General features: G+C 33.0%; 1 protein-coding gene across 1 annotated transcript in view; it reads right to left on the bottom strand.

The window, feature by feature from the left end:
* LOC138703295 (superoxide dismutase [Cu-Zn]-like) overlaps positions 1 to 14943 on the bottom strand; it is a 194295-nt gene continuing 179352 nt past the window's right edge. Inside the window, exon 5 of the mRNA XM_069831099.1 lies at positions 1 to 7683. Within this exon, the coding sequence (XP_069687200.1) occupies positions 7575 to 7683 (109 nt within the window). The 3' untranslated portion in view covers positions 1 to 7574. The remainder of the gene's footprint in view (positions 7684 to 14943) is intronic.

Genomic DNA, 14943 nt, shown 5'->3' with positions numbered 1-14943 from the left:
TACGTTGTTAATCAATGTATTACATTTATTTACATGAAACATACTTAAGCTCTTTCAAATAAAACATTAGTGTACAGAATATAGCTACAACTAACTACATTTTATAACAAATGCAATACATCGAAGAAAAAATATTACAATTCTCAAGGCAATACTTGATATAATATGTTACGTCACACACTCATACAACATTGTTGTCCTTTTAGAAAACAATTGATGAATACACACATTCGCTTATCACAACAGACTGGGGAGACCTCTACCAATATCAACTGCCAGCTACGGAAAACAGAAGAAATGAGACAAGGCGTGCGTCAAAATACGAGAATTTTGCTCGCAAATATTTTCATAACAGAATCTTTGACAAAGAGTTTTTATATTAGAAAACTATATCTTTCAACAATAAATTAGAATGTGACAAACTTATATTGATAATAATAATAAAACTAAGAACTATAATCATAATCTGTAGCATACGTCTCAAAATAATATACCAAAAAGTAACCCAAAACCACAAGAATGGCTAATTTTACAATATTAAAACAAATATAGCTACGTGAAGAAGAGACTAAATTCAACTACAACCATGAGAATGTGGTATTTTTCTTATAAATAATAATAATAATAATAATAATAATAATGATAATAATAATAATAATAATAATAATAATAATAATACATAAACATAAGTATGAAAAAAGAAAACTAAATCGAACTTTGACCAAAAGAAGAAACTGAATTCAATAAAAATGTGACATTCGTCTCACAAGAAGTATGAAAAGAAATACAATACGAAATTTTTTAACCATAATAATGGAATATTTGTTTTAAAAAGTAATGAAATAACAAAAATTCGTATGAAAATGTAAAACTCAACCTATTCAAAGACCGAAGAAAGAGGAATTATTTTTATAAATAAGAAAATATCATGAATATAATAATATGTACGGAAAGAGAATTTATGCATCGGCCATTCAACAATTGAACAGACAAATGAATATCTAATAATAACAAAGATATAACATGAATTTGTCCATTTTCTCGAGACTAACGAGAAAGGCTTCGGCATGAATCGTAGTCACGTGATTATCATGGTCCAGTCGTGGCCATCTTGACAATCGTCTAATATAAATGCATGATCAAAGTTCTAAAAAACAAAGGAATTGCTATATAAAACTCGTGCTAAACGTGCATTTATATATAAACATGTTCAGTGTTGGCCATGTTAGGACTATGAATGTGACGTCACGCTGTAGCCTGCGTCTATTTCTTAAATGACTTAATAGATTTATTACACTCACAGTCATGTGGTATATAACTTAAAATTAATCGAAATAACGCAAACAATTTTGAATTTTTTTTTAATGTTACGATAAGATTATTCTTTCAATGCACATAGGGAGAAATAAATAATTTTAATCAATTTTGAGACAGAAAATATTTAAATGCTTTATAATCCTAAACAATGGAGGGAAAAAATAAAGAGGTAAGTGTTACTAATTTTACCTAAAATAGTATTTTCTACCATAGAAATTATATAAAATTAAAACAAATGAACTAATATGTTATTAAATAAATATGCTAACTCGTTGTGTTTTTTACCTAATTTTTTATCTGTAGAAATATTAGTTAAAGTTTTAATTCAAAAATATTTATATTCACAAAAATTAAATGTTATGATGCGTAAACTCCAAGTAAATATATTGCAAGTATTGCTTTACTAATAAGCTAAAATAAATCCCGTGTGATGCAATGAAAAGCAACATGATTCTTAATATCTTTCATCAAACGATAACAAAGCCAATAGGTAAACTTCTTTCTACCAACTTGATTTTACACACGAATTAAAATTTTATGACACAATGAAACATCATTTCACGATCGCCATACCCCTGATTTGCATTATAACATACAATAATTACATAAATATTTTACAAATCATACTTTGTATACAGGATGTATACAAATTGTCTGTACAAAATTCTACTGTTATACAGATCTTCAAGGCAAGTAATTTCATACAGAGAGCCTAATATTACTGAAACGTCAGGTGATTTTATTTTGTTTTTCTGTATTTTATTTTTAATTCTTGTGTTGGTGCCTCTGAATCTACCAAAATAACGGGACTCTTAAATTCTTTTGTCTTGGGTATGGATTATAAAGCAATAAATATGAAGGTAGCGTTCAGCATACCGTATTACTGCTCTTCCTTACGCGATATGTTCACCAGGGAGCCAATTTATGAATTATTTTACTTTCTATTTGTGTGTAAATTTTGCAGTTGTTTCAACTTAATTGTACTTAATACTGTAGGAAGAGTTCTTGTAAAGTGACATCAAAAACTTTTTCCTTGCATTTTTAACTATGTCCTCATTGTACCTATGCAGTGTAAAATATTACCATGGCAACTAAAACTTACCATTAAGCAAAGCCTGCATTGTATAGTCAAAAAAACAAGGTACAATAAAAAGTAAGGAAAAAGTTTTTGATGTCACTGTATTTTTGTGTTACATATATTCCTGTAATAAGATTTGTAATATCATAAAACATTTTTTATCAAGATGGATAAACATGGTATAAATAAACGTGTTATTGAAAGAACAAATTCTTACATTTAAAATTTTAAACCATAAAACAGCCATTAATAACATTAAGCGTAATAAGTGGGATCACCCACAAAAATCGTTAACATTTTTAAAGTAGCACCAATGCAGCGAAAAGATTCGAACACAATACTTCACTATACACAGGAAAGTCAAGAAATGACCATTCTTTGTAGGTTACAGTTGACTGTGCCTGTATCAAACTAAATTCTTGATGTCCCGTACAACTAGGTTCCTGGACAGACTATTCATATACACCCTGTATATAGTTCTCATGTTATAATATAATAAATTAATAAATGTTAGTGTTTTGGATCAAATAATATATCTTTGGTCAATTAGTAACACAGATATGAAATAAAATTAATACATTTCTCTTTCATGAGATTCGTAAAGAACAGTTATGCTTTAAACAACACAATACATCTTTGATGTGCTTTAAGGTATATTTTTAATTTTCCAGGAAATTATTAAGGGAAAAATTTTGCCTAGGATGAATTCTCACCTAAAATTATAGTAATTGCCTAAGTTCTGTATAAATTCACTTTAAATTTGGTACAAAGATATTAGACAGCAGAAATGAGATCTCTAGAAAGGGATTTACTCAAAACAAGTTACAATATGAAATGTGGCGGACTTGATAGAAAACACAAACTCGTGGATAATCTTACATTCTCAGCTCTAGAGGACTATGGGGCTTTGGAAATATCATGGCCATAAAAAATTAATATAAAGACATGAAATTTCAAACTAAATGAGGTTAGAGTTAAGTTTAGTTCAACGTGAACAAGCAATTATCCAGTTTATGCTTTTCTGTTATATTTAATGTGATGGGTATCAATTAAAGACTGATTTGATTAGAAATATGTTTCATAATGTGAACATCTGAATTAATTACTGTTGGTACTCTATCCACCCGGTTGTCTTACGTTTTTCAAGAACCAATGCATTATTAAAGAGGGGTCTTGGATCAGCCTGTAGCGTTTCGACGTACTTAGGTGCTATTCTTCATAATAGTTTTCGAAACGAGAAGCAATGAAGTTGAAAGTGGGTAAAAGCCTGAAGACTTGTGAAGTTGTCACATTGCTATATATTATTTTTTTTTAATGTAAATGATAAATTTAAAGAAATTATTTAATGTACTGGGTAATCCTTACTAAAATTTCTGGCAACAAAAAATTTCAATAACATTTTCCTTACCCTTACTTTCACCTTTACAACCACCCCGAACGTTGGCGGACCTCCTTACAATTTTTTGCACTTTAAGCAACACACACAAAGATCTGTTTTACAGGCTATATCAAACACACCGAGTTTCATCTTGAAACTTTAATCTTCTGCATTCACGTTGGCATCCTGTGAGAATAGTTATAAGATGTTCAAGAAATGATTTCACTCCTGTTTGTACTTATAGATGAATGGTGACAAAATGATTACATCATGTTAATTAAATAAAGAAAGGAAGATTATGGTAATGATAAAAAATGTTTGAGATTTATAGTTCCTAATTTCTTATTTTTCTTGTGATCTAACATAGTAAATATATATATATATATATATATATGTATATATATATGAGAAATTTCAATTCTGCTGTGTTTGAACTTGAGATGTCTACACCGGGAATCGAACAGTGTGTCTCCAGAACACTGACGATTAAACATAGCAACCCTGGAATATGCTTCACCAAAGAAAAATTTGAAAGTGACTCTGATAGAAGATAACAACGATGTACGACAACATACAAAGCAAATAAGTAGCTTGGAACAAGTTTTCATTAGAATGTGTTAGAGCACTCATCATACAGTCCGGATCTGGGGTCATTTCATTCATAGGGTCCTTTTAAGTGTGAATGACATGTCAAATATGCTGCAACTCCAAGGCCGAGACCTACACATCTGAGATGAACGAACTAGTTCTTGAATTATGCAACAAAAATGCCTCAATTTTGAAAGAGACTATAAATAAAATCGTGCACTTCAAATATTAAATGCTGTAAAGTTTCTTTCTTTTTTTTTTTTTTCATAAACGATCGCAGTAGTTAGTGAAAATAAATTTAGCTCCTTCTAGGAAGTTTTAATGTTGAAAGTAATAAAGATATATAATTTGTATATTTATTAGCGTGTCCCTTTGTACACCCTTGTTTTAAAAAGATCGACGAAAGGCTAACGCCATGTCTTCAGTATGATACAACTTAATTCTCCAGCGTTTAACGCCATCTCACCGAGAGATATACAGGGTGTTTCATAATTCCTATTACAAAATTCTAGAGGTTGTAGAGGGGACTAAGTAGATAACGTTCTGATTAGGAACCCATGTCCGGAAATGTATCGTTTCGATGCAAAATAAGTTTGAAGATCGAATCGATTTCACAGCTCCCACTTCACTAGAGACAATGAAGACCTTCCTCCGACTCTACAGGAGTCTCATAAACAAGGTTCTTCATGTGACCCCAAAGAAAGAAGTCGAGAGTTAAATCTGGCGATCGTGGTGGCCAAGGAGTTGGACCACTTCGACCTATCCACCTTTCCCCGAATGTTTGATGGAGATGTTCGCGGACGGCAAGTGAAAAGTGCGCGAGTGCGCCATCATGTTGGAACCACATTTGCTGACGTAGTGTCAGTGGCAAATCTTCACATAACTCTACCAGTACCTCTTGCAGGAAGGTCAAGTACCTGGGACCCGTTAGGTGGTACTTGGAACCACTCTTGAAGTGCACATTGGAAAGAGCTCATTGTCTTTAGTGAAGTGGGAGATGTGAAATAGATTCGATCTTCAAACGTATTTCGCATCGAAACGATACATTTCCGGACATTTATCTACTTAGTCCTCTCTACAACTCTAGATGTTTGTAGTAGGAATTATGAAACACCCTGTATTTGTAATAGGAATTATGAAACACTCTGTATAACTTAATTCCGCAGCTAGAAAATGTCTGACATTTTCCACATAAATTTACAAGCTTTGCCATAATTATAAATGCGTAAATACTCTCCTCTACATTTACGAGTAATACTATTTCAAATTCCATTACATCTGCTGCAATCCAGTTCCTACAATTTAATGATATTACAATTTCAACAAGGATGAAATGGTTTTAGAAGTGAACAAAGATGGCAGCATGTTAAAGCCATTGTTGTGGATGATTGAGTTAATGAGGGGCGTTTACTGGATTTTGTCTCTATGTAAAATAGCAACGTTTACACAAATTTAAAACCTAAACTAATTAGGTACAACAAATTTTATAAATATTGTATTCCTGAAATAATCAGAATTATAACCAAGCGTCTGCAGAAAATAAACGGAAAAATGGCTTCTATATGAGATTAAAGAAAATAGCGGGAAAATGGCGTCTATATTAGAACATCATTACAAATAATGACGTATAGATGCAGATATGGTATACACTTGAAATATTTGTCTTTTCTAATGACATAGAATTCAAAAAGAAGGTTATGTGGTCCATTTTAACCAGAATATTTCAATTTTTTGTACTGTGTGAGTTGTATGTTAATATATTTTCTGCTTCGTTTATATACGTCGAAATATTTTACACCATGGAATGCCATATAATCCTTGGCTTCTATTTAATATTTTATGTTTTAATAAGTACTTACCATTATGAAATTTCTCATACAGCATAGCAAAGTCAATAATATAACCACTGATATATGTAAAGTGTCATCTAATCTCTACTTCTTGGTTCGTTACTAATCGTATGTTGGTATTACTGTGCTAAAAGATGGAAAGCTATTGGTGATGCATATCTCTAGATACATTTTAATCTTACGGCTTTAAAATCAGGACAATTATTTAACTGCAAATCAAGATTTCAGGTATAACTCCCTGTAAAGTTGATTTGAATAATTTCGAGGGAAAAATTGTTCCGGGGCCGGGCATCGAACCCGGGACCTTTGATTTAACGTACAACGCCCTACCAACTGAGCTATCCGGGAACTCTACCCGACACCGATCCAATTTTTCCTTCTATATCCACAGACTTCAAAGTGGGCTGACAACCGTCAAGCAACCAACATTGAGTGCACACTAACTCTGTGTGACTTAAATTGTGGTTTTCTGTTAACGAACAGTGACGTGTATTATGCAAATCAAGATTTCAGGTATAACTACCTGTAAAGTTGATTTTAATAATTTCGAGGGAAAAATTGTTCCGGGGCCGGGCATCGAACCCGGGACCTTTGGTTTAACGTACCAATGCTCTACCAACTGAGCTACCCGGGAACTCTACCCGACACCGATCCAATACACGTCACTGTTCGTTAACAGAAAACCACAATTTAAGTCACACGGAGTTAGTGTGCACTCGAAGTTGGTTGCTTGACGGTTGTCAGCCCACTTTGAGGTCTGTGGATATAGAGGGAAAAATTGGATCGGTGTCGGGTAGAGTTCCCGGGTAGCTCAGCTGGTAGAGCGTTGGTACGTTAAACCAAAGGTCCCGGGTTCGATGCCCTGCCCCGGAACAATTTTTCCCTCGAAATTATTCAGTTATTTAACTATCTTCCATACTTGTATAATTTAATTTAATCTGTAAAAGCTAAAATTCACATACCATTCTCTTCCTGAGCATGTTGGTTGTTAGTACAATTTCTCAAATTGAAAGGTTAGGTTGAAAGGTTACTCAAGTTTGTGTGAATGGCGGATTTATACTCACTTTTCGTCACGCTAAAGAGCTTCCAGACTTCACGCGATTTTTAAGAATGACCAGAAACTTTCCCAAATGCATATACGAAGTTGTAACAGCACACAAAACTTTTAGCACACGATGTTTAACATTGTTACCAAACCGAAGTCCTTTCTTGGTTCGACGTCATAATTTGAACAGACATGGAGAAACTTTATTTATTTACGACGAAGGCAACGAATCCTCGTGGCACAACCAGTCAAAACTCTGTCGCATTTTGTTATATGCGATTTCACTTATGAAAGACAGACGGCAGGGGGCCTTGGTCTTCACATCGTCAGCTGTTTCAGCATGGCGACGGCAACTGCGGCCAGCGCCATTGTCGACGTCTTCGCGAACGAAGAAGCTGCTGATTTCTCCCACGCATCCAGGGGCGATCTGGAAATGAAATACAGAGAAGTTAGTATTATAGTCCGAATTAAACTTCCGTGAACGAAGATACGACAGAAGAAAGCGGTGAAAAACAAAATATGAATTACAGTGCCAATCACAAGAGCTGCCGAAACTGTGTTTATTTACTGAAGATATTGTATTGAAAATTTTGAAAATATTCGCATGGAAATTGTTTGTAAGGAAATGAATTAACAAAGCAACTACTGTTACATCATAAGCAAAAGATACGTGCCCATGTGTTGTAAAAATGTCAGCTCTATAGCTTCAGCAGATTTCGAGAAAATAATTTAATATTCTGATGATAGGAAGTTGCTCACAAATATCACCTTAAAAGCATAATGCGATAAGAGTTTTGTTATGTAATATTAGTTACACTTAAAACAGATACAGTACCTAGGTAACTTTGCTTTGTACTGTAATATTGTTTTGATTAGTTTATTGATTACTTTTGTAAGGCTAAAGATACCATCAATATAAATTCCAACTTATCATGTCATACTCATTCTCTTTCTTTGGAATATCACTTTCTTTATGAATGATGTGTTTCATCCACTTAATACAGTATAATATTATACTACTATGGAATTTAAGTGAATATTCCTTCTTAGCTCTCTATTATGTTATTAAGATTTAAAACACAAGTGCAATATTAAGAAATCAGTGTTAGTACTTTTGTTTTACAGACAATATAGATAATATTAAACAGAAAGAAGCTATATAAAAATAACGACATAAAATTTCACGTTCCATTTGAAGTTTGTGTACCACTGTTTTCTTAATAGAACAGGTTGCTTATTCATATACACAACCCTCCCCCTTTCCATACTTATCGCTTGCTGCCCGCGCACGACGTCAAGGTCAGAAAAATGCGCTTGCTTTGACATCACTGTTAAAACCAATAGTAACATAAAATAGTTTTTGGCGCGTTCAGGCAAAGGACACAAAATTCGAGTTTTCTGGCACTTTATATTGTTAATCTCGGTGAGTTATCTGAAACTGTACTATGCTGAGATACACAATAGTGCAACGCATTCTCCTTGTTGAAACGATTTTTTTATTTGGTGATTTAACGACGGTGTATCAACTACTCAGTTATTTAGCGCCGATGGGATTTGTGATAGCGAGGTGATATTTGGCGAGATAAAGCCGAGGATTCGCCATAGATTACCTGACGTTCGCCTTACAGTGGGGAAAACCTCGGAAAAGCCCAACCATGTACCGTAATCAGTCCAAGAGGGAATCGAAGCCACGCAACTCCAGATCGGCAGGGAAACGTGCTACGCCGCCGGTGGCTTCGTTGAAACGTATTTACAGAAAATGTCGTAGAGTTATGTTAAAGTAAGTTTCGGTTGCGATTTCCAAAGGCTTCACAACCACCGAAACATAGCGTTGTTGAATTATTTAAGAAGATAGAATGGTGAAATTTGATCTTTTTCGTAATTTGTACACAATTTTCATTTTTGTTTGTAAAAATGTCATTGCTGTAACAGCTTAAATTCGAGATTAGTCTATGAAAAAAAAAACTGGGATCAAAATTTTGGAGAAAAAAAAAAGTCAAGAGTGTTGATCCTATCGTTCTTTTATGAGGACAGTAATATTCTCAAACTGAGCGACGAATTCGTATTTTCGTGTTTACTTTGATTTTGTACGCTTTGTCTTTCATCCACTGCCACAGAAAAAAATCGACAGAGTAAGATCTGGGGACCTTGATGGCCAATGTACGTAACCACCGCAGCCGATCCATCGTTCGAGGAATGCGAGATATAGACGATATACTATCACCTAACGACTAAAATGTATTGGGGCTCCGTCATGTTGGAAGAACATGTACAGGCTAACTACAAACAGCTATTTCTCTACACCCATCATAAACAGTACTGTCCATCGTTGTGGAGTAAAGGTTAGCATGTCTAACCGTGGAACGAGTGGGCTCGGGTTCAAATTCTGGTTGGGACAAACTACTTGGGTCAGGTTCTTCCCGAGGTTTTCCCTCAACCCATTAACAGATGAATTGCTGATTAATATGTGTTACTTATAATGAAACTAACATCTGTCCATTCTTATTATTATTATCATTAATTTCTCTAAATAGATTTACAAAACCTCTAATGGCAATTACATTAATATTCTCATTATAGAAATAGAAATATATATATTCTCCCTGTAACATAGTCCTAGCAAGGTTATATTAAATTAAATTTTCATCATTTTACTAGCTATTTCAAATATTAAATTAATTATAATTGATTGAATTAAATTAGCTCATAAATTAAGTTACTACTTTACCTTATAGATTTATCTAAATTTAAATAAATGTTTAGTGAAGAATGTTGCTGGAGAACTTTTTAAGTGTAGTGTAAATATTTGTAATTTAAATTTATGTATTGTATTGATTAAGGCTGGTTGAGTGGAAGAGAAGGCCTTACGGCCTTAACTCTGCCAGCGAAAATAAAACATTATTATTATTATTATTATTATTATTATTATTATTATTATTATTATTAAGAGCAAATGCTGGGTTCGGCGTTGGACCCTGGATTCATTTCGCTGGCATTATCACCTTCATATCATTCAGAAGTTAGACAAGCATACCAGTTGATAAAGCGTCGTAAAATAAGCAATAAACATGAACAGTGCTGTCCTCATGCGACAGTATTATTCCTTTGTACGTAGTCAATAGTACGTAGCCATTTGTTGTTCCTTCATATCACTTGTAAGGATTGTTATGCGTAACATTTAAACAGCTGTATATCAACCCAAAATGAAAACTGAACACATGTTGACATGAACTTTTTTTTTACACAGAATGGCCCATATTACTACCTCCTAAAATATTTCCTGTTCATTCTGAATCACCCTGTACATTACTGTCAAAAAGGGGCCGATATGTTCACCGGAGTATCATAGCGTACAATTCAATCAAAGACATTCTGAAGGAAAACAAAATAATCGTCTGGAGTCGCCCGGAAAGAAGAAAAATACTACACGTAGGCCCGATTGTATAAACCATTTAATCTTAGATCAGAGGTTAAATTGATCCTTGTTCTAGCTAAACTTGGAATTTTGTGTTGTATAAAGTCTAATCTGAGATTAATTTGTCTCAAACTAAACTCAACTTTGACTGAAGAAATTTCTCCGATTAAGTTAGATGATCCAAGTTCAGTTATTTCTTTTCTGTTTGAAATATACGAGTGACAGATTGTGCAAATAAAATATCCATTACTATTAATATTAATAGATATGTTAGGTACATTTATATATATTTCATTCAATTTCTTGCCTTAATACACAAACATTCTTATATTTTACAAGGCTCTATCGTGTTCAGCAGTATCAAATAACATAACCTATAATTATATTATGTTTATAACGACCATTAATTATTAATGGATATGATAGGTACATTCATAAATTTTCAATTAACTGTATTACTAAACGAAAATTGTCGTTTTATAAAGCTTTATTATGTTTAGCAGTATCAAACACCATAACATGATAACAACTTGGAGAACAGTCAACCTTCTTCTTATTGTCCGCCATTATTTACAATGCAAAAAACAAACCAGTGTCTCCAACAGAGTGTACGGAAAGTCGCCAAAAAGTAGTTGTAAAGTCGCTAGATTTCTCATTATCAACAAAGAAAGATTAAATTTTGTCACTATGGGGTGCTAAAAAGGTCACTAAATCCCTATTTAAGCAATATAAGAGTTAAAAGAAACTGTTGTTGAAAAAGAGTTAAAGTCGCTAGATTGGCAACACTGAACAAACCTGTACAACATCGTCCGCGCATCACATATTTCACCTGTTTATGCGATGTTGCCAAATCCTTTTCACGCGAACTTAGATTGCATTTGAAGCAAGGCAATTTGATCGCAGAAAAGTTTTATGCAATAGAAGAAGTGTCTGAACTCGGTTCTCTTTTCGATCTTCGATCAAAGTTGATCTTTAGTCAGGGAGTTTTATACAATTGGGCCGTAATGTTTTCTTTTCTTATTATTTCGACAAATGCGTTATTGGGAACTGAATATATGAAAAAGAATCACATTAAAATGGAAAAGAAAAAAAAACCAATAGAATGACTTTGCAGTAGCACTAAGAATGAAATGATAGATTTTTATTCAGTTCTCTATTCTTACATCCCTGGACATTGGACAGATGTTTGGTGAACTCGTCAGCCTGTTCAGAAAAGTTCCGTGAAATGGGGTTTTCACGTCAAGAACGTATTTTATGTTCACCGTGCTTTGGGTAAATTAAATCCATAGAATTTAAGTGGAAGAGTTGTTAGTCAAAGCGGATTTTGACTGAGGCCAGACATTGTGAAAATGAAGGGAAAACATCTGGTGGAAATGAAGCAATAACTCTCTTGGGAAGAAAGACGTCAAGCTTTTATATAGACGAAACATGGATCGATAGTAATTTGACATTCAGGAAGTGTTGGCGAAGTAGTGACGTCATGCGCATCCGACTAACTTTAATTTCAGTAACAGACTCGTACGTAGGTAGCAATACCTCTTGTATCGAGAATTAGAAATGGCCAGTGAAACAATTTAATACCAAATAGTTTGGGCAGTATGCTAGGATCCACATAGAGTAAAACAAATAGATCGTCTTGAAGTGTACAAAAATTGGAGGCAAAATTTAAATGCCAAAATAAAACTAATGAGATAAAATAACGGAAATCTAGTAGGGTAAAGTACGTTTATTTACGGTAAAGGAAGATGGGATAATGCAACATGAGACATGGTAACTTAAGTTGAAATAAGGTAACTTAAGACAAGAGAAGATAAGGTAAATTGAGATAATGTAACATCGGCTGAGATAAAGTAACTTCTAATAAGGTAACCTAAGATGAGATAAAGTAACATTAATTGAAATAAGGTAACATAAGTTGAGATAGGTAACAAGTTGAGATAAAATAGCATAAGATAAGGTAACTTAATATGAGGTAACATAGGCAGACATAACGTAGGTTGAAAGGGTAAAGTAAAATGAAACAACGTAAAATAAAATGAGATAAGGTAAGATAAAATCAGACAAGATAAAGTAACACGAGGTAAGGTAACGTAAATTGAGATAAGGTATCATAAATTGAAATAAGATAACGTAAATTGAGATAAGGTATCATAAATTGAAATAAGGTAACGTAAATTGAGATAAGGTATCATAAATTGAAATAAGGTAACGTAAATTGAGATAAGGTAACTTAAATTGAAATCAGGTAACGTAAATTAAAATAAGGTAATGTAAATTGAAATAAGGTAACGTAAATTGAAATAAGGTGACGTAAATTGAAATAAGGTAACGTAAATTGAAATAAGGTGACGTAAATTGAAATAAGGTAACGTAAATTAAAATAAGGTAATGTAAATTGAAATAAGGTAATGTAAATTGAAATAAGGTAATGTAAATTGAAATAAGGTAATGTAAATTGAAATAAGATAACGTAAATTGAAATAAGGTAATTTAAATTGAGATAGGGTAACGTAAATTGAGATGAGGTAACGTAAATTGGGATAAGGTAACGTGAATTGGGATAAGGTAACGTAAATTGAGATAAGGTAACGCAAATTGAGATAAGGTAAGATAAATTGCGATAAGGTAACGCAAATTGATATAAGGTAAGATAAATTGAGATAAGGTAACTCAAATTGAGATAAGGTAACGCAAATTGAGATAAGGTAACCTACATTGAGATAAGGTAACGTAAATTGAGATAAGGTAACGCAAATTGATATAAGGTAACGTAAATTGAGATAAGGTAAGATAAATTGCGAGAAGGTAACGCAAATTGATATAAGGTAAGATAAATTGAGATAAAGTAACGCAAATTGAGATAAGGTAACGCAAATTGAGATAATGTAACGCAAATTGAGATAAGGTAACGCAAATTGAGATAAGGTAACGCAAATTGAGATAAGGTAACGTAAATTGAGATAAGGTAACGCAAACTGAGATAAGGTAACGCAAATTGAGATAAGGTAACGTAAATTGAGATAAGGTAACGTAAATTGAGATAAGGTAACGCAAATTGAGATAAGGTAACGCAAATTGAGATAAGGTAAGATAAATTGCGATAAGGTAACGCAAATTGAGATAAGGTAACGCAAATTGAGATAAGGTAACGCAAATTGATATAAGGTAACGTAAATTGAGATAAGGTAACGCAAATTGAGATAAGGTAACGTAAATTGAGATAAGGTGACGCAAATTGAGATAAGGTAACGTAAATTGAGATAAGGTACAGTAAAAGGAGATAAGGTAAATTAAAATGAGATAAAACGTAAGATAAGGTAACGTAAGATGAGATAAGGTAACGTAAATTGAAATAAGGTAACGTAAATTGAAATAAAGAAACGCAAATTGAGATCAGATAGCGTATACTGCGATTAGGCAGTATGTGATGAGTCAGGTAGCGTACCACAAGTTGTTGCAAGGGAGACACTTAAAATAATGTGAAGCAATGGGGGTTCTATTACGTCACGTCTGCTATGGCAAGAAATGTGTCTTAAAATTAATTGAATTATTTTTACGTAACAGCAATAATATTGGTAAATAGGTAATAACGCATTTGTAGCAAATGATTTATCTGATTCACGAATAACGTGGTATCTCTCGCGTGTCATACGTGTATGGTATAACTCGCTTTAATAAGGAAGTTTTTAGAATACTTCTTGCTTTGCGTCTACACAGCGTTAGTCGCGTGTTATCCAAACAATAAATAATAATTATGGAGTTGTTTACGTAAGCCTTCGTGATGTATTTTTTGTGTTAAAAGCCGGACACAATTTTATTATTCTGTTCGGTGTTGGCATTACGTAAAGTTACATCAGAAGGCCATGCAAAATGCATAATAATCATCCTCAATCTGATTTTCTGTAATTATATTCCGGAAATACGATATTTTAATGAAATTCTTATCATTTTATTGGGTTTATCGCCAGTTTCTCCAAGTAAAAATGTTTAATTTTGCTTAAAGAATGTTAAATTAACAGTCTGTTTATTTTTAACGTTTTGTTAATGTATTTTCCATTTGTTCAACATAATTTTGTTTAAGATAACCAACACGTAACTATAACGTCTGTTAGCACTATTTTAACTACTCAACAGCAGTTGGTAATGATTCTACACACGTAAGACAATTTTTGATTGGCTAAAATTAATCTTTAAATTCTATATTATAGAGTGAGTCATGAAACTTGCATAAAATGATAACCTGTTATAGTAGGCCACGCTCCATAAGCAAAC

Source organism: Periplaneta americana, chromosome 1 (genome assembly GCF_040183065.1).
Source record: "Periplaneta americana isolate PAMFEO1 chromosome 1, P.americana_PAMFEO1_priV1, whole genome shotgun sequence".
NCBI lineage: Eukaryota > Metazoa > Arthropoda > Insecta > Blattodea > Blattidae > Periplaneta > Periplaneta americana.
The sequence above is the reverse complement of the archived record's forward strand: the minus strand, read 5'-3'. Positions and strand labels throughout refer to the sequence as shown.